Below are 20,500 nucleotides of genomic sequence, written 5' to 3'. Positions count from 1 at the left end.
GTGGCTGTGTTAAAGGTGTGCTGGAAAATGCGGAACGGAAATTAGGGAGCAGCAGAAAAGTGGAATGTATTATTTAAATCTGTGCGTTGGAAAACACGGACCGGAGTTTTTTTTAAAACTGGATCTGGATCGGCATTTTGCCTTGCCGATACGCATTTTTTGGCAAATATCTGCGGCCGATCCGATCCAAATATCGGATCGGGACATCCCTAATTGGAATATCGGATATCGGCAAAAAAGCCATTATCGGACATCTTAATTGTTTTAGTTATATTGAAAAACTTACAAATGTTGCTTGGAGTGATGGATGAGGAATCCTTCGAGCAGAAACGCTATGGTGTGCAAACTCGTCCAAGAGGTGGCGCCATAGCACAGACAAGCGTAATATGGAAACAGTTTTTTGAACACAACACATTATGGCTAGGAAAATTCATAAATTGTCCGCGCCGTTACAAAGGCGGCAGGATTTAAAGTGGCTTATAGTCCTGAAAATACGGTACTCGTAATTTCAAGAGCGATAGCATCGCTTTGTGTTTTAGACATACCGTATTTTCCGCACCATAAGCCGCCCTGGGTTATAAGCCGCGCCTTCAATGAACGGCATATTTCAAAACTTTGTCCACCTATAAGCCGCCCCGTGTTATAAGCCGCATCTAACTGCGCTAAAGGGAATGTCAAAAAAACAGTCAGATAGGTCAGTCAAACTTTAATAATATATTAAAAACCAGCGTGATGTGGGCGCGCATGGAGTCGTATATCAACATGGACGGAGCTGCGTGAAAAAAGCCACCCGGCCTCTTCGCGTAAACTTCCCTTAACCACTCGCTCATCTTTTCTTCATCCATTCATCCCTTCGAGTTAGCTTTTATGATGACGCCGGCTGGAAAGGTCTCTTTTGGCAAGGTCTTCCTTTTGAATATCACCATGGGTGGAAGTTTCTGGCCATTAGCATGGCAAGCTAGAACCACAGTGAAGGATGACTTCTCATTCCCTGTGGTGCGAATATTCACCGTACGTGCTCCCGTTGTATCCACAGTGCGGTTCACAGGAATATCAAAAGTCAGTGGAACCTCGTCCATGTTGATAATGTTCTCTGGCCGGATCTTTTTTTCAGCTATCTTGTTTTTACAATATGCACGGAAAGTAGCCAGCTTTTCTTGAAAGTTTTTAGGCAGTTGCTGTGAAATAGTAGTCCGTGTGCGGATGGAGAGATTGCGTCTTTTCATGAACCGGAAACCTGTCGCTTAGTAGGAGCCATTTTGTGGTCTTTACAGATGTAAACACACAAAGGAAATGAAACTTAATATCCGCGCGCTTCTTCTTCTTCTACGGGGGCGGGTGGTTGCTTACAGTAGAAGAAGAAGCGCTTCCTCTTCTATGGGGGCGGGTGCTTACCTTGGCGGTTGCTTGCGTAGAAGAAGAAGCGCTTCCGCTTCTACGGGGAAAAAAGATGGCGGCTGTTTACCGTAGTTGCGAGACCTAAACTTTATGAAAATGAATCTTAATATTAATCCATATATAAAGCGCACCGGGTTATAAGCCGCACTGTCAGCTTTTGAGTAAATTTGTGGTTTTTAGGTGCGGCTAATAGTGCGGAAAATACGGTAGATTAATTCCCCCTTTCATTCCTCAGGTCATAGAGCTTGTCAATCTCTATGGTTACAAACAATGGGCGGTGGTAGCCAAGCATCTGAAGGGAAGGCTTGGGAAGCAGTGCAGAGAGCGCTGGCACAACCACCTCAACCCCAATGTGAAGAAGTCTTCATGGACGGCCGAGGAGGACCTCATCATCTATAAGGCTCGCTGTCTGCTGGGCAACCGCTGGGCTGAGATCGCAAAGCTGCTGCCGGGAAGGTAGTTTTGCTGTCTGGGTTTGAAATGGTTTTCTTACCTCCTCATTGAAAATGTGATCAAACAGGACTGACAATGCGGTGAAGAATCACTGGAATTCAACCATCAAGCGCAAGGTAGAAATGGGCTTCTACGCACGGGAGGATTTGAAGCTGAACGAGGTGGAGGAGCTGTTAACCCGTGTTAAGGATGTCCAGGTGGGTTGTCGTGTCTTAAGCTATCCCATGTGTTTGCATTGTTACATATTTTTATACATGGGGAACCTGATCACACAGATGCCTAATTGCTATCAAGAGAGTGCTGACCTCACCCCGGGGCAGGAAACGCACACCCCAGTAAGAAACTATTTGAGGGGGGAAATCAAACATCTGTCATTGGTTGAAGAAAACAAAAAGTATGAAATACACAGTTTATTATCTTTGTGTCCAACAGTTGCAAGAAATGCCCGACTCCGCAGCTGTTGAGGGTGACCTGATGGATGAAGCAGGTCCTTCTATTGTCGTCCCCTCCCCTAAGGATAGTTCAAGTCCTGTGTCAGAAGCAGACAACATGGGGGAGATTAATTCTACCAGCTGGGTGGTGGACAACTCTGTTTTTCTTTCCCCTACTGGTCCACTGAGGGAGGTCTTAGAAATGGTAGATGGGGTAAGAATAATCAACATCCCTCCCAGAAAGAATACATATGGGAGGAATTGCACGCCCTTAGACACTTCTTTTTACGCTACAGGATCTCGATGTCTGGTGTAACCTGGAAGCGTTCGACTTGCCTGAAGACAGCCCAAGCCCAGAGCGCCACCAGTTCCGCCTGGAGGGCAGCGCCCTGCAGGAGTTGAGCAGAGGAAACCGAGGAGAACTTATACCCATTTCTCCTGGTGGGGTCACTCCCCCTTCCAGACTGAGTCACAGAAGTCGTAGACGTGTGGCCCTGTCCCCTGATGGAAGTAGCGCGATGACACCTAAGAGCACACCCGTGAAAATTCTACCCTTTTCACCTTCTCAAGTACGTCTTTAGCAATGACGATGCCACCGCGAAGGAACGACGCACTTCCTCAACCTCCCCATATCATTCCAGTTCTTGAACATGTGGACCAAGCAGGATACTCATGACCTGGAGAACCCATCGCTGACATCCACGCCAGTATGCAGCCAGAAAGCCACCGTTACCACTCCTCTACAGCGAGACAAGACCCCCATCACTCAAAAGAAACACTCCGTGTAAGTGCTGTCCGACTCACATGGGACGACTCACGCTGGACTGAATGTCAAGTGATCACGGTTTGTTTTCGTGTAGATTTGTCACACCCAATCACAAGTCCGAGCTCTGCACGATGCCACGTACTCCAACGCCGTTCAAAAATGCCATGGAGAAGTACGGCCCTCTACAGCCTCTGGTAAGCTTTAAAGCATAAATGCAAACATTTGAAAAGGTGTAATCACAAAAAAAAACAGAACACTTGCATTTATTAGGTGTTTAGTCTATCGTAATTTCAAAAAACAATTATAGACCACTGCACTGTTGTGTTTTAATACTTTATAATAGGAGTATCCCAATCTGTAATGTAATCAGATATGCAAAGAGTAATCAGGCTTGCTTCTAAAATCTCCAAATAAAAGTGCGCCGATACAAGCAGTTATATAGTGTTTCCTTGTGAAAAGCTTCAAAGACTTTGACAGACAGATGAAGTTAAATGTCCTGCTTTAAGCACACATGGTTGATCTTGTATTGTAGTGATTAGGGATGTCCGATAATATCGGACTGCCGATGTTATCGGCCGAAAAATGCTTTAAAATGTAATATCGGAAATTATCGGTATCGGTAGATTTATGACTTTTTAAAACGCCGCTGTGTGCACGGATGTAGGGAGAAGTACAGAGCGCCAATAAACCTTAAAGGCACTGCCTTTGCGTGCCGGCCCAGTCACATAATATCTACGGCTTTTCACACACACAAGTGAATGCAATGCATACTTGGTCAACAGCCATACAGGTCACACTGAGGGTGGCCGTATAAACAACTTTAACACTGTTACAAATATGCGCCACACTGTGAACCCACACCAAACAAGAATGACAAACACATTTCGGGAGAACATCCGCACCGTAACACAACATAACAAATACCCAGAACCCCTTGCAGCACTAACTCTTCCGGAACGCTACAATATACACCCCCTCTCCCCCCAACCCCACCCACCTCAACCTCCTCATGCTCTCAGGGAGAGCATGTCCCAAATTCCAAGCTGCTGTTTTGTTGTCTCTTATAAAGTCTCCTGTGGGTAATAATCAATGATGTTGTTTTATGTAAATACTACATCTTATTATAAATCTACCCACTAGTACATTACCTATATACTCACAGCTTGTACTGTATACAAAACCTCAATGGAGATGTTTGGATGTTTTTAAGGGTTTTTATAGGCAGAATAGAGCAGCTCCCATAGGCTCCATTGTGAGTGGACTTATGCATTAAAAAAACATGTGTTCTTCTGTCACGTAAGAAATGTAAATGATAGGCAACATTCCAAAAAAGTGCAGTTCCCCTTTAAAAGACAGCATAAGTCCATTTCAGACGGCTATTAATAAATATGTTAATGTTTTTCATACCTACGATTGTTTGAGTAGTTTCACGTGATCAAACTTTGTCTTACATTTCTCACTACAAAATAATCAAAGTACCGTATTTTTCGGAGTATAAGTCCCTCCGGAGTATAAGTCGCACCGGCCGAAAATGTATAAACAACATATATAAGTCGCACTGGAGTATAAGCCGCATTTTTTGAGGAAATTTATTTGATAAAACCCAACACCAAGAATAGACATTTGAAAGGCAATTTAAAATAAATAAAGAATAGTGAACAACAGGCTGAATAAGTGTACGTTATATGAGGCATAAATAACCAACTGGTATGTTAACGTAACATATTATGGTAAGAGTCATTCAAATAACTATAACATATAGAACATGCTATACGTTTACCAAACAATCTGTCACTCTTAATCGCTAAATCCCATGAAATCTTATACGTATAGTCCAGGGGTCAGCAACCCGCGGCTCCGGAGCCGCATGCGGCTCTTTGATCACTCTGATGCGGCTCAGCAGCTTACTTGCTGAACCCCCCAATTTTCCCGTGAGACTTCCGGATTTCAGTGCCTCTCGCAGAAAACTTAATATTCACCGACTTTCACCCTTACGGCTATAATAAGGGCGTGCCATGATGGTACAACATTTGGCGCCCTCTACAATCTGTATTAACAGAGTGCCAGCCTAACACTTACTATACAATACACATCTTCTGCTTGCACACGTACGTGACAGCAAGGCATAGTTGGTCAACAGCCACACAGGTTACACTGACGGTGGTCATATAAAACAACTTTAACACTCTTACTAATAATGCGCCACACTTTGAACCAAAATCAAACAAGAATGACAAACACATTTCGGGAGAACATCTGCACCTTAACACAACATAAACACAACAGGACAAACACCCAGAATCCCATGCAGCCCTGACTCTTCCGGGCTACATGATACACCCCTGCTACCACCAAACCCCGCCCCCACCCCAACCCTGCTCCCTCACACATCAACAATTTGCGGCTCCCATCCATCCATCCATCCATCTTCTTCCGCTTATCCGAGGTCGGGTCGCGGGGGCAGCAGCCTAAGCAGGGAAGCCCAGACTTCCCTCTCCCCAGCCACTTCGTCCAGCTCCTCCCGGGGGATCCCGAGGCGTTCCCAGGCCAGCCGGGAGACATAGTCTTCCCAACGTGTCCTGGGTCTTCCTCGTGGCCTCCTACCGGTCGGACATGCCCTAAACACCTCCTTAGGGAGGCGCTCGGGTGGCATCCTGACCAGATGCCCGAACCACCTCATCTGGCTCCTCTCGATGTGGAGGAGCAGCGGCTTTACTTTGAGCTCCTCCCGGATGACAGAGCTTCTCACCCTATCTCTAAGGGAGAGCCCCGCCACCCGGCGGAGGAAACTCATTTCGGCCGCTTGTACCCGTGATCTTGTCCTTTCGGTCATAACCCAAAGCTCTTGACCATAGGTGAGGATGGGAACGTAGATCGACCGGTAAATTGAGAGCTTTGCCTTCCGGCTCAGCTCCTTCTTCACCACAACGGATCGATACAGCGTCCGCATTACTGAAGACGCCGCACCGATCCGCCTGTCGATCTCACGATCCACTCTTCCCTCACTCGTGAACAAGACTCCGAGGTACTTGAACTCCTCCACTTGGGGCAAGATCTCCTCCCCAACCCGGAGATGGCACTCCACCCTTTTCCGGGCGAGAACCATGGACTCGGACTTGGAGGTGCTGATTCTCATCCCAGTCGCTTCACACTCAGCTGCGAACCGATCCAGTGAGAGCTGAAGATCCTGGCCAGATGAAGCCATCAGGACCAAATCATCTGCAAAAAGCAGAGACCTAATCCTGCAGCCACCAAACCGGATCCCCTCAACGCCTTGACTGCGCCTAGAAATTCTGTCCATAAAGGTTATGAACAGAATCGGTGACAAAGGGCAGCCTTGGCGGAGTCCAACCCTCACCGGAAACGTGTCCGACTTACTGCCGGCAATGCGAACCAAGCTCTGACACTGATCATACAGGGAGCGGACTGCCACAATCAGACAGTCCGAAACCCCATACTCTCTGAGCACTCCCCACAGGACTTCCCGAGGGACACGGTCGAATGCCTTCTCCAAGTCCACAAAGCACATGTAGACTGGTTGGGCAAACTCCCATGCACCCTCAAGGACCCTGCCGAGAGTATAGAGCTGGTCCACAGTTCCACGACCAGGACGAAAACCACACTGTTCCTCCTGAATCCGAGGTTCGACTATCCGGCGTAGCCTCCTCTCCAGTACACCTGAATAGACCTTACCGGGAAGGCTGAGGAGTGTGATCCCACGATAGTTAGAACACACCCTCCGGTTCCCCTTTTTAAAGAGAGGAACCACCACCCCGGTCTGCCAATCCAGAGGTACTGCCCCCGATGTCCACGCGATGCTGCAGAGTCTTGTCAACCAAGACAGCCCTACAGCATCCAGAGCCTTAAGGAACTCCGGGCGGATCTCATCTACCCCCGGGGCCTTGCCACCGAGGAGCTTTTTAACTACCTCAGCAACCTCAGCCCCAGAAATAGGAGAGCCCACCACAGATTCCTCAGGCACTGCTTCCTCATAGGAAGACGTGTTGGTGGGATTGAGGAGGTCTTCGAAGTATTCCCTCCACCGATCCACAACTTCCGCAGTCGAGGTCAGCAGAACACCATCCGCACCATACACGGTGTTGGCACTGCACTGCTTCCCCTTCCTGAGGCGGTGGATGGTGGTCCAGAATCGCTTCGAAGCCGTCCGGAAGTCGTTTTCCATGGCTTCCCCGAACTCCTCCCATGTCCGAGTTTTTGCCTCCGCGACCGCTGAAGCCGCACACCGCTTGGCCTGTCGGTACCTGTCCGCTGCCTCAGGAGTCCCATGAGCCAAAAGAACCCGATAGGACTCCTTCTTCAGCTTGACGGCATCCCTCACCGCCGGTGTCCACCAACGGGTTCTAGGATTACCGCCACGACAAGCACCAACTACCTTGCGGCCACAGCTCCAATCAGCCGCCTCGACAATAGAGGTGCGGAACATGGTCCACTCGGACTCAATGTCCAGCACCTCCCTCGTGACATGTTCAAAGTTCTTCCGGAGGTGGGAATTGAAACTCTCTCTGACAGGAGACTCTGCCAGACGTTCCCAGCAAACCCTCACAATGCGTTTGGGCCTGCCAGGTCTGTCCGGCATCCTCCCCCACCATCGCAGCCAACTCACCACCAGGTGGTGATCGGTAGAAAGCTCCGCCCCTCTCTTCACCCGAGTGTCCAAAACATGAGGCCGCAAATCCGATGACACAACTACAAAGTCGATCATAGAACTGCGGCCTAGGGTGTCCTGGTGCCAAGTGCACATATGGACACCCTTATGCTTGAACATGGTGTTTGTTATGGACAATCCGTGACGGGCACAAAAGTCCAATAACAAAACACCACTTGGGTTCAGATCCGGGCGGCCATTCTTCCCAATCACGCCTCTCCAGGTTTCACTGTCGTTGCCAATATGAGCGTTGAAGTCCCCCAGTAGAACGAGGGAATCACCCGGGGGAGCACTCTCAAGTACTCCCTCGAGTGAATCCAAAAAGGGTGGGTACTCTGAGCTGCTGTTTGGCGCGTAAGCGCAAACCACAGTCAGGACCCGTTCCCCCACCCGAAGGCGGAGGGAAGCTACCCTCTCGTCCACCGGGTTGAACTCCAACATGCAGGCTCTGAGCCGGGGGGCAACAAGAATTGCCACCCCAGCCCGTCGCCTCTCACTGCTGGCAACGCCAGAGTGGAAGAGAGTCCAGCCCCTCTCGAGAGAACTGGTTCCAGAGCCCTTGCTGTGCGTCGAGGTGAGTCCGACTATATCCAACCGGAACTTCTCTACCTCGCGCACTAGCTCAGGCTCCTTCCCCCCCAGCGAGGTGACGTTCCACGTCCCAAGAGCTAGCTTCTGTAGCCGAGGATCGGACCGCCAAGTGCCCTGCCTTCGGCTACCGCCCAGCTCACATTGCACCCGACCTCTATGGCCCCTGCTATGGGTGGTGAGCCCATTGGAGGGGGGACCCACGTTGCCTCTTCGGGCTGTGCCCGGCCGGGCCCCATGGGGACAGGCCCGGCCACCAGGCGCTCGCCATCGTGCCCCAACTCCGGGCCTGGCTCCGGAGGGGGGCCCCGGTGACCCGCGTCCGGGCGAGGGAAATCTGAGTCTCGGTTCTTGCATTTCCATAGAAGTCTTCGAGCTGCTCTTTGTCTGATCCCTCACCTAGGACCTGTTTGTCTTGGGAGACCCTACCAGGGGGCATGGAAGCCCCCGGACAACATAGCTCCTAGGATCATTGGGACACGCAAACTCCTCTACCACGTTAAGGTGGCAGCTCAGAGAGGAGGCGGCTCCCATTGTTTTCTATAATTTGTGAAACTGGTCAAAATGGCTCTTTGACTGGTAAAGGTTGCCGACCCCTGGTATAGTCTCTTACGTGAACTAGCTAAATAATATTATTTGATATTTTACGGTAATGTGTTAATAATTCCACACATAAGTCGCTCCTGAGTATAAGTCGCACCCCCGGCCAAACTATGAAAAAAACGGCGACTTATAGTCCGAAAAATACGGTATGTAGGTTTCGTGCTGATATATCGGTATGGGCCAATACCCAAGGCTCCAATATTGGTATTGTATCAGAAGTGAAAAGGTTATATCTGGACACCCTTGCTTGATAACAAATGTACTGTGCTGATATATTATGCAAAGGAATTGCATTGCTTTTCAGAATGTACAGATATAGCATATCAACAAAAGATATTTAAAAACGATGGTTTTGCATTAGAACAAGCAGTTGGTTCTTACTGTATGCGTATTGTTTTTTTACAAAGGGTTTTTGCTGACAGCAACCGTTTTTAGTATCTGATGTCATTATTGCAAAGAGTTTCATTAAAAGAGGATGGTTTGTCTCACCTGTAAGAGACTTTTTCGAAAACATTACCAGTTTTTATTGTCTTGGCATGTAAACATAGCATGTTATTATCAATTGAAATGAAGAAGCTGGCTGCACTTCATTTATCTTATTTGCTGTTGTCGCAGCCTCAGACTCCGAACCTTGAGGATGACATAAATGAAGTCATCCTAAGAGATGTGGGGATGGACTTGACTGTCCAACTTCCATCTGTTCCCGAGCAAAGGCGCAAAGCAATGGTAAGCTTGACGGTTTTATTATTTATTGAGTAAAGTGAGGCATCACTTCACACCTAAGGAATCAAATTCAGTACATTTACCTTCCTTTGGCACGATTGGAATAGGTGGGTCAAGGCACAGCATGATTGCACGCATAAGTAGCCAAGTCATAGAATCACTCTTTACAAGTTATTCATGATAACAAGTCACTTTTCCTATTGTCTATGAAGATTCTCATTCATCCAGGTCATTGTCATCTCAGGGCATTCGATCGATCGCAACTGGACTGCTTGGTTTGTCTTGGAAGACGTTTCGCCTCTCATCTGAGTGAGCTTCATCAGTTCATGCTCATAGACTTAGATTGGTCTTTTAGGAATGGTTGAACCATTGTTTCAACCATTCCTAAAAGACTCTGCATTTTAACAGGAGTTGGAAACATCCTGGTGACCAGAATACCATTTGTTTACAACTGAATGGAATTTTTATGCGGGAGATTCCGACTATTTTGGACTGGTAGTAGTCCATCCACAATGATCGTTCTGCCACACAATACCTCAATGCTACCAAGGGGAATTAACACTTCAACGACTGTCGTTGGCTTTGACCGTTAGGATTGCTCGTTTGCATTAAAACAGTTGTTTTTCTCAACGCGATAGGGCAAAACCATCCTTGCCCAGGCACACCCTCCTGGTTTTTGGGGTTTTGGCACCAGCCGCTGGACTAGATCTGACCAATCTAAGACTATGAGCCCAAACTGATGAAGCCTACTCGGATGAGCGGCGAAACATCTTCCAAGACACTTTTCATATTATGAATAAATGCAAAGTCTTAAATTAATCCGAAAGCAAAATCATGGCATACTAATTTAATTCACGCACATATTAAAGACAGCTACAGTTGTCTACGGTTAGTCAGCAAGACAAATCTATGAGAGCTACTGACAATAAAGACTGTGAAATCCTTTGTTCAAACATGCTCCTCAGCAAGACAAAGCCTCTTTTTTTAAAGAGAATAATTCTGACGAGACATATGTTTTACTCCCAGCATCGACCGCCTATGAAAAAAGTGCGTAAGTCATTGGCCCTGGATGACTGCCAAGTGATGCCCAAATCCAAACGCAAATCTAAGAGTGAAGCCAAGTATACCAAGGTAACATTGTAGGACATTTTATTTTGACACTTTGTAAGCATATTTAATTAATTGTGTTTGTTTGTTCACAGGAAGAACCTGTGATGGTTCATATAAGCTCCTCATTTTGCAATAAAACTGGTGAAAATATTCTGGATCAGGGTTTCCTTTTGGGACCGTGTGACAGCACCATATTTCCTGGTGCGGTGCCTCCACCTCTAGTAAGTCCCACCTTTTTGATAAATGAATACGGGTGGTCTTTGGTCTGCCAACCAGTTCTGCTCATTACGGCAGCGTTGCAAGTTATGTTTAGTGTAAGACTTGACTTAAACCAAAGTAACACCTACGTCGCTCACACTGGCCACCGCGCACATGAAGGATATATAAAATACTCGGGCTGGGACTCACGTGATTAAACAGACATGGCGCAAAACTAAAGTCATTATAAATGGCAACTTTCTGGCTTTAAGAAACACAAAAACAATCAGAAATATAATTGTGGTAGTCAGTAACAGTTTAATTTGAGAAACAATTATGGAATCACTCAATTCTGTGTACAAAATGTATGGAATCGTGAACAAACACTAATATATCACTAGTACTTTGTTGCACCACCTCTGGCTTTTATAACAACCCTGTAGTCTCTGAGGTTAGGACCTAATCTGATACAAACCATACTTGTTACGGCAGTGTTTTTCAACCACGGTGCCGCGTGAGATACAGTCTGGTGTGCCGTGGGAGATTGTGTAATTTCACCTATTTGGGTTATAAATATTTTTTTCGAACCACTAATAATAATCTGCAAATTATGTGTTGTTGTTGAGTGTCGGTGCTGTCTAGAGCTCGGCAGAGTAACCGTGTAATACTCTTCCATATCAGTAGGTGGCAGCAGGTAGCTAATTGCTTTGTAAATGTCGGAAACAGCGGGAGGCAGTGTGCAGGTAAATAGGTGTCTAATGCTTCAACCAAAAATAAACAAAATGCGAGTGCCCCTAAGAAAAGCCATTGAAGTTTAGGGAAGCCTATGCAGAACGAAACTAAATCTGAACTGGCTACAAAGTAAACAAAAACAGAATGCTGGACGACAGCAAAGACTTACTGCGGAGCAAAGACGGCGTCCACAATGTACATCCGAACATGACATGACAATCAACAATGTCCCCACAAAAAAGGATTAAAAACAACTGAAATATTCTTGATTGTTAAAACAAAGTAGATGCGGGAAATATCACTGATAGGGAGACATGAAACTGCTACAGGAAAATACCAAAAAAAGAGAAAAAACCACCAAAAGAGGAGCGCAAGACAACAACTAAAACACTACACACAGGAAAACAGCAAAAAAGTCCAAATAAGTCAGGGCGTGATGTGACAGGTCGTGAGAGTACACCTACTTTGAGACAAGAGCTATAGTCATGCATGCTTGGTTATGGTTTAAAGTCATATCCAACAATTGCGACAAGGACTTTTTGCTGTCAACTGAATTTTGTTTTTTAATGATTTCTGCTGGTGGTGTGCCTCCGCATTTTCTCAACGCAAACAATGTGCCTTGGCTCAAAAAAGGTTGAAAAACACTGTTACGGTATTGTTGTTATTATTATTATTTTGGTAGTAGTACTAGTAATATGGTTTATTTACAAATATTAGCCTCAAACTAGATCGCAGAGTCCTATTTTTCCGCAGTGCTGAGCTGGTCTTATTTGTTGGTACGCACAGCAGCTTCTTATAATCTTATAAAGCAGGAGTGGCCACACTTTTTCTGCTACTTTTCAATTAACCAAGTCGAGGGGATCTACCTCTTTCATATGTATAAATTATATTTACTTATTTATAAAAGAGGTTTTTGTTAACAAGTTAAAGGTGTTTAATGATAATACAAGCATGTTTAACACATATAGATTCCTTTCTTTCATGAAGACAAGAATATAAGTTGGTGTACCGTATTTTCCGCACTATAAGGCGCACCGGATTATTAGCCGCACCTTCTATGAATTACATATTTCATAATTTTGTCCACCAATAAGCCGCCCCGGACTATAAGCCGCGCCTACGCTGCGCTAAAGTGAATGTCAAAAAAACGCTGCGCTAAAGTGAATGTCAAAAAAACAGTCAGATAGTTCAGTCAAACTTTAATAATATATTGAAAACCAGCGTTCTAACAACTCTGTCCCAAAATGTACGCAAATGTGCAATCACAAACATAGTAAAATTCAAAATGGTGTAGAGCAATAAATAGCAACATAATGTTGCTCGAACGTTAATGTCACAACACACAAAATAAACATAGCGCTCACCTTCTGAAGTTATTCTTCATTCGTAAATCCTTCGAATTCTTCGTCTTCGGTGTCCGAATTGAAAAGTTGCGCAAGCGTGGGATCCAAAAATGGCCGGCTCCGCCTCGTCGAAGTCATCGGATTCAGTGTCGCTGTTGTTGTGCAGCAGTTCTGTGAATCCTGCCTTCCGGAAAGCTCGGACCACAGTTGTGACCGAAACTATCTGCCCAGGCATTTACGATCCACTGGCAGATGTTGGCGTATGTCGACCGGCGCTATCTGCCCGTCTTAGTGAAGGTGTGTTCGCCTTCGGAGCTGTGTGAAAAAAGCCACCCGGCCTCTTCGCGTAAACTTCCCTTAACCACTCGCTCATCTTTTCTTCATCCATCCATCCCTTCGAGTTAGCTTTTATGATGACGCCGGCTGGAAAGGTCTCTTTTGGCAAGGTCTTCCTTTTGAATATCACCATGGGTGGAAGTTAGCATGGCAAGCTAGAACCACAGTGAAGGATGACTTCTCATTCCCTGTGGTGCGAATATTCACCGTACGTGCTCCCGTTCCACAGTGCGGTTCACAGGAATATCAGTTGCTGTGAAATACGGTAGTAATCCGTGTGCGGATGGAGAGATTGCGTCTTTTTATGAACCGGATCCTTGTCGCGTAGTAGGAGCCATTTTGTGGTCTTTACAGATGTAAACAGGAAATGAAACGTACGGTGATATCCGCGCGTTTTTTCTTCTTTTTCCGGGGGCGGGTGAAGCGCTTCCTGTTCTATGGGGGCGGGTGCTTTCCTTGGCGGTTGCTTGCGTAGAAGAAGAAGCGCTTCCTGTTCTACCGGGAAAAAAGATGGCGGCTGTTTACCGAAGTTGCGAGACCGAAACTTTATGAAAATGAATCGTAATAAAGCGCACCGGGTTATAAGGCGCACTGTCAGCTTTTGAGAAAAATTGTGGTTTTTAGGTGCGCCTTATAGTGCGGAAAATACGGTATTAACTGATTCTGATGATTGATTGGAATCAGACAGTAGTGATGATAACGGCCACATTTTCAAATGGAGGAGAAAAAAAAGTCCTCCTTTCCGTCCAACACCACATGAAAGTGGTTAGTTTTTGGCATCTTATTCGTCCAGCTTCCATACTCCTTTTTATACACTTTACAAGAAATACATTGGCGGCAAACTCAGTAGCTTGCTAGCTTTCTGAGACTCTTATTTTGGTAGCGAAGATAGGAACTGTGCAATCGGTCTTTAGGTTTTTGACGGCAGGTACGGCGCGAGAGTCTGTTGAAATAAAAAGCGTTTCTCGCCTTCCTGTCGGTCATTTTTTCTTAATAATGAGTTAGTAGCAGCCAGCGTCATCTCACAAGACCCTCGGGTGCCGTGAATGTCAATCAAGTGACGAAAGTGACGTCTTGGTGAAGATTGATGATCGCTAATTTTTAGGTCTATTTTTTTAATGCCTGGCTGGCGATCGACTGACACACCCTCCACCATGGACTGGTAGCTCGCCATCGACGTAATGAGCACCCCTGCTATAAAGTGTCTTTAGCTTTTTGCAAACGGGTTTGGGCGTGTATCCTAGGTTTAAATCTGCCAAATGTTTTTTTTTTGCCTTCTGTGACCAATGTTCCCTCTAATTTTTCATGTGTGTGAGCAAACGCCAAAACTCCCTGAGCATTGAGTGGAGCCCATGTGAGCAACATCAGACTTACCGGTACACACTGTGGCTACACCAGCAGCACACCTGTCCCAAACCTGACTAAATAACAAGTTCAATCTCCATCCATCCATTTTCTACCGCTTGTCCCTTTCGGGGTCGCGGGGGGTGCTGGAGCCTATCTCAGCTGCATTCAGGCGGAAGGCGGGGTACACCCTGGACAAGTCCCCACCTCATCGCAGGGCCAACACAGATAGACAGACAACATTCTCTTATTATTATAATCAAATGACAGCAGTCATTTCCATGAGGTTATTTTCTAATATAAGTGTTTAGGCCCACTTCCAATGACAATAACAAAAAATCTTGTTTTTCATGAACTGTGTACTTGTATTGTTTGTCTGGGTGGAGGTCCTGCTTTGGAAATAATTTGTACCCCTTTCAAACATTGCATTTAGTTCCCATTAAAACATTCACATGATGCACAATGAGACGTAAGCAGGGGATCATGTGTACATTACTGCAACTTCCTGTTTGTAAAAAAATATATTTTTATTAGTATTTATTTAATAAACTAACAGCATTTCATGATTAATATTAATAAATTAAGATTCCTAATAAATGACACTAGAATAAGCACACATTTGATTGGTAAATCATAATGTAACGACCTGGAATTACACTTAATGTGTGTTGTTGGAGTTGTCCGACTTTTTGTGTGGCTGTAAACGCATCACTGGCTAAGTGCCATATGTGCATGTGTTGGCGCGAGTGAGAAAGAGCGAGCGACTGCTGTTGATATAACAAAGTTGCTTTTGGTCTGGTTTGTACTGCAGAAAATGACCAGTTTTGCTAGATATCATTTTTTTACTAATGTTTTGGTGATGTGTTTATGGCCAACAAAGAGTTTTGCTCAGTAAAGTGATCGATGGAATTCATGTCCTCAAAGCGTCTCGACAGACGTTACAATATTTGAACAATGATGACGAAAACTGTTTTCTGTCGTGTCCGTGTGTCGAAAATTGTTATGCGCTTATTTTTTCTATTTGATTTTGTGCGTGGCATAGATTTGCCGTGCGCAGAGGACGCTTGAGCAGTGCGCAATTGCACAGGCGCGCACCTTAGAGGGAACGTTGTCTGTGACTAATGTGAGGACCAAAATGATGTGCCTTACCAGACACCTTAGTGTTGTTATTTGAAGGCATCACGAGGTTTGGTGTTGCATGTCGGATCCAAGATCCACTAGGCCACCTACTCAGTGGCCTAGTGGGTAGAGTGTCCGCCCGGAGATCGGTAGGTTGTGAGTTAAAACCCCTGCCGAGTCTTACCAAAGACTATAAAAAATGGGACCCATTGCCTCCCTGCTTGGCACTCAGCATCAAGGGTTGGAATTGGGGGTTAAATCACCAAAAATGATTCCCGGGCGCAGCCCCCGCTGCTGCCCACTGCTCCCCTGAACAAGGGGATGGGTCAAATGCAGAGGACAAATTTCATCACACCTAGTGTGTGTGTGACAATCATTGGTACTTTAACTTTAACTTTAAGATGGCTGCCACAGTCCAGAATGTACCGCAATGTAATATCCAATCAACCAGAGGGTAAAATAGAACACACCCTGTAAAATACGCTAAGGGTGCTGGGAAAAATTGATTCACATTTAATTTGTGATTCTTATTTGATAAAGCAATTTATTATTTAAAAAAATGTTTTTTTAGGGCATATCTGGGCTTACCCGTATATGTCAGTTTTTCAGCCAAAAGGAGCTTTTGTATCCTGTTTCTAAAAGGTTTTATCATAATTTTATACCAAATAATGATATATTGCGAAAATTGGTTTTTAAATCGAATTTTCACTCTAAGAATCTAAATCAAACCGTGAGTTGTTATAAGATTCACACTGCTATAAAATACATGAACAATAAGTTAAAATACAAAAACATAATGAAACTGCAATAAAAAAAAACATTTATCTCTGTGATTGGCTTTCAAGGGACACTGAGACTAATGGGTAAGTTTTAATAATGAGACCACTACGCTGCTTAATTATCAGTGTCTATTTCATAGTAGTAAAATCAACTTGATCCTTAATGATAGTAGCCTGTATTTAATGTACCATATTTTTCGGATTATAAGTCGCACTGGCTGAAAATGCATAATAAAGAAGGAAAAAAACATACATAAATCGCACTAAGTCGCATTTTTGGGGGAAATTTATTTGATAAAAGCCAACACCAAGAATAGACATTTGAAAGGCAATTTCAAATAAATAAAGAATAGTGAACAACAGGCTGCATAAGTGTACGTTATATGAGGCATAAATAACCAACTGGTATGTTAACGTAACATATTATGGTAAGAGTCATTCAAATAACTATAACATATAGAACATGCTATACGTTTACCAAACAATCTGTCACTCATAATCGCTAAATCCCATGAAATCTTATACGTCTAGTCTCTTACGTGAATGAGCTAAATAATATTATTTGATATTTTACGCTAATGTGTTAATAATTTCACACATAAGTTGCTCCTGAGTATAAGTAGCACCCCCGGCCAAACTATGAAAAAAACTAGCCACTTATAGTCCGAAAAATACGGTATACGTCGGTTTTTCAGCCAAAAGGAGCTTTTTGTATCCTGTTTCGAAAAGGTTTTATCATAATTTTATGCCAAATAATGATATATTGCGAGAATTGGTTTGAATTGAGAATTATATTAATATGTATTTTAAATCGTATTGTCACTCTAAGAATCTAAATCAGTGGTTCTTAACCTGGGTTCGATCGAACCCTAGGGTGAGTCGGCTTCAGGGGTTCGGCGGAGGTCAAGACACACCCGACTCTTTGTGTAAATAAAAACTTCTCCCTATTGGCGTATTATGGATACCCTCAAACAATGTTCCCTCTAATTTTCCATCTGCGTGAGCAAACGCAAAAAACTCCTTGAGTGTTCAGTGGAGCACATGTGAGCACATCTGTCCCAAACCTGACTAAATAACAAATCAAATGTTTTATTATTATAATCAAATGACAACTGTCATTTCCATGAGATTATTTTCTAATATAAGTGTTTTGGCCCACTTACAACGACAATAACAAAAAAATATTGTTTTTCATGAGCTGTGTACTAGTATTGTATGTCTGGGTGGAAAACGAAGAAAAGGAACAGACTTTGCTGTGAAAATAAATAAATTATTTTATTTGATCATTTATCATTTAAAATGACATGAGAGTGGCACTTGCCAAGGTGAAGCCACGCATATCTGAACTGGTCTCTCAAAGGCAACAGCAGAAGTCACACTGATTTGCAGGTGTGTAATTTGTTGTGAGTTCATGCATTGTGTTGGTTTTGTTCTTTGAACAAGGTGATGTTCATGCACGGTTCATTTTGTGCCCCAGTAAAAAAAACATAACTTTGCCTTGAATTTGAAAAAAAACAAAATTTTATTTTTCACTAAAGAAGGGTTAGGTGAATGCGCATATGAAACTGGTGGGGTTCGGTACCTCCAACAAGGTTAAGAACTACTGATCTACCGTATTTTTCGGAGTATAAGTCGCACCGGCCGAAAATGCATAATAAAGAAGGAAAAAACATATATAAGTTGCACTGAAGTATAAGTTGCATTTTTGGGGGAAATGTATTTGATAAAAGCCAACACCAAGAATAGACATTTGAAAGGCAATTTAAAATACCGTAAATAAAGAATAGTGAACAACAGGCTGAATAAGTGTACGTTATATGAGGCATAAATAACCAACTGGTATGTTAACGTAACATATTATGGTAAGAGTCATTCAAATAACTATAACATATAGAACATGCTATACGTTTACCAAACAATCTGTCACTCCTAATCGCTAAATCCCATGAAATCTTATACGTCTAGTCTCTTACGTGAATGAGCTAAATAATATTATTTGATATTTTACGGTAATGTGTTAATAATTTCACACATAAGTCGCTCCTGAGTATAAGTCGCACCACCGGCCAAACTATGAAAAAAAACTGCGACTTATAGTCTGAAAAATACGGTAAATCAAATAGTGAGTTGTTAAAAGATTCACACTGCTATAAAATACAGGAACAATAAGTTGAAATACAAAAACAATGAAACTGCAATAAAAAACATATTTATCTCTGTGATTGCCGAGACTAATGGGTGAGTCTCAATAATGAGACCACTGCGCTGCTTAATTATCAGTGTCTATTTCATAGTAGAAAAATCAACTTGATCCTTAATGATAGTAGCCTGTACTTAATGTATTTTTCATTTATTCACCAACTATTTTACATGACTTTCCCTTATGCTTTTGTGCTTTTTTTCTTCCCCTCATCAGATGTCCAAAGAATGGGAGACACTTGTGTGCGGACAAACTAAAGATCAGCTCATCATGACGGAGAAAGCGAGGCGCTACCTGCGCTCCCTGAAGACCAACGCTCCAAACAGAGCGCTGGTGTTGTCTTAGATCACTCGCACTCCCGTACCAGCTCGTCACACAAACACAACAGATAGTTGTGTTGTTTGCCCTTGTGACGAACTGCCTGGTAAATGTGTGTGTGAACACATGACGAGTCGCCACCTTGTGCACAGTGGAGCCTCAACTTCAGCAAGGACAAGATATAAACGCTTTTTTGATTGTGTCTCATTTCAAAGGCATCTCGAAAGTCTGAAAACAAGGTAATGATATTGCATTGATTGTAACGACAGCCAAGCATCTTTACAAGGCAATACAGAACACTTCAAATTCACAAACAAGACTTGCATTGATGAGACAGATTTTACATTGCATATTGCATTTGTAATTTTATAATGTGCAAAGTATATACTGTGCATCGTCTACTCGATGTCCAGAACTGTGTTTTTTTTGCATGTGGTGTAAATTCAAACATATTTAGCATTGAGAGGTTAATTTAAAAAGTGTTACATGAACATTGCCTTGGAAAATATCCAGTCGTTTCACTACCAGCAATTAATTTAAGTGACTGGAAATGTATCAAACACTTGAATGTGGTTCTGAAGCACGGAATGATTGACAGCAGGGATACACAAGCTTGATTGTGTCATGTACAGTTTGTAAATATTTATTGTTTTTTTTTTCTTTCACTTTAAAGTGTAGTCACAATTTAGGCCTTATAAGATATGCCCAGCATTGGAAACATTTTTAAACAGTTTATAAGACTTCTGTAAATATCCATCCATTTTCTACGGCTTGTCCCTTGCCGGGTTGTGTGGGGTGCTGGAGCCTATCCCAGCTGCACACGGGCGGAAGGCGGGGTGAAGACGTTCAAATTAGCAAAAGCGAACATCAATTTACCAGGTAAGTAGGGTCAATAACGGGCTGATGTGATTTGTTCTGTTTGTTGCGTTGTAGTGTGTGTAACGTCTTTTAATAAAATATTACATCTGTCAAAGACTTGATAGTATTTTTTTACAGTGAAACGTCACAAACGCAAAAACGTGCCATTATTGTGAAAAGGCAAGCCGGATGTTACATCTGCACACGGGCGGAAAACGTTCCAAATGAGCAAAATCAAACAATTTACCAGGTAAGTAGGGTCAATAACTTGTATGAAGAAGGCTTTTCTTTCCGCGCTGATGTGATTTGGTCAGTGTTTGTTACGCTGTAGTGTGTTTAACGTCTTTTAATAAAATATTACATCCATACTTGCCAACCTTGAGACCTCCGATTTCGGGAGGTGGGGGGCGTGGTCGGGGGTGGGGCGAGGTGTGGTTGGGGGCGTGGTTAAGAGGGTAGGAGTATATTGACAGCTAGAATTCACCAAGTCAAGTATTTGATACATATATATATATATATATATATATATCTACAT

The 20,500-nt window shown here is 43.8% G+C and overlaps 1 protein-coding gene across 2 annotated transcripts in view; it reads left to right on the top strand.

Moving 5' to 3' along the window:
- The window catches only part of mybl2b (v-myb avian myeloblastosis viral oncogene homolog-like 2b), a 30,630-nt gene extending 10,556 nt beyond the window's left edge, over nt 1–20,074 (top strand). Inside the window, exons 5-15 of one of the 2 annotated variants that reach the window (XM_061923984.1) lie at nt 1,634–1,854; nt 1,919–2,048; nt 2,127–2,186; nt 2,284–2,496; nt 2,579–2,851; nt 2,924–3,066; nt 3,143–3,242; nt 9,521–9,631; nt 10,655–10,759; nt 10,831–10,959; nt 19,006–20,074. In XM_061923984.1, coding sequence (XP_061779968.1) covers nt 1,634–1,854; nt 1,919–2,048; nt 2,127–2,186; nt 2,284–2,496; nt 2,579–2,851; nt 2,924–3,066; nt 3,143–3,242; nt 9,521–9,631; nt 10,655–10,759; nt 10,831–10,959; nt 19,006–19,134 — 1,614 coding nt within the window. In that variant the 3' untranslated portion in view covers nt 19,135–20,074. The remainder of the gene's footprint in view (nt 1–1,633; nt 1,855–1,918; nt 2,049–2,126; nt 2,187–2,283; nt 2,497–2,578; nt 2,852–2,923; nt 3,067–3,142; nt 3,243–9,520; nt 9,632–10,654; nt 10,760–10,830; nt 10,960–19,005) is intronic. The other variant, XM_061923985.1, reaches the window with a different exon arrangement.
- The last annotated feature ends 426 nt before the right edge of the window (nt 20,075–20,500 follow it).

This window comes from Nerophis lumbriciformis, linkage group LG28, assembly GCF_033978685.3.
Source record: "Nerophis lumbriciformis linkage group LG28, RoL_Nlum_v2.1, whole genome shotgun sequence".
NCBI classification, from domain to species: Eukaryota; Metazoa; Chordata; class Actinopteri; order Syngnathiformes; family Syngnathidae; genus Nerophis; species Nerophis lumbriciformis.
Note: the sequence above shows the minus strand (reverse complement) of the source record. Positions and strands in the feature narration are given on the sequence as shown.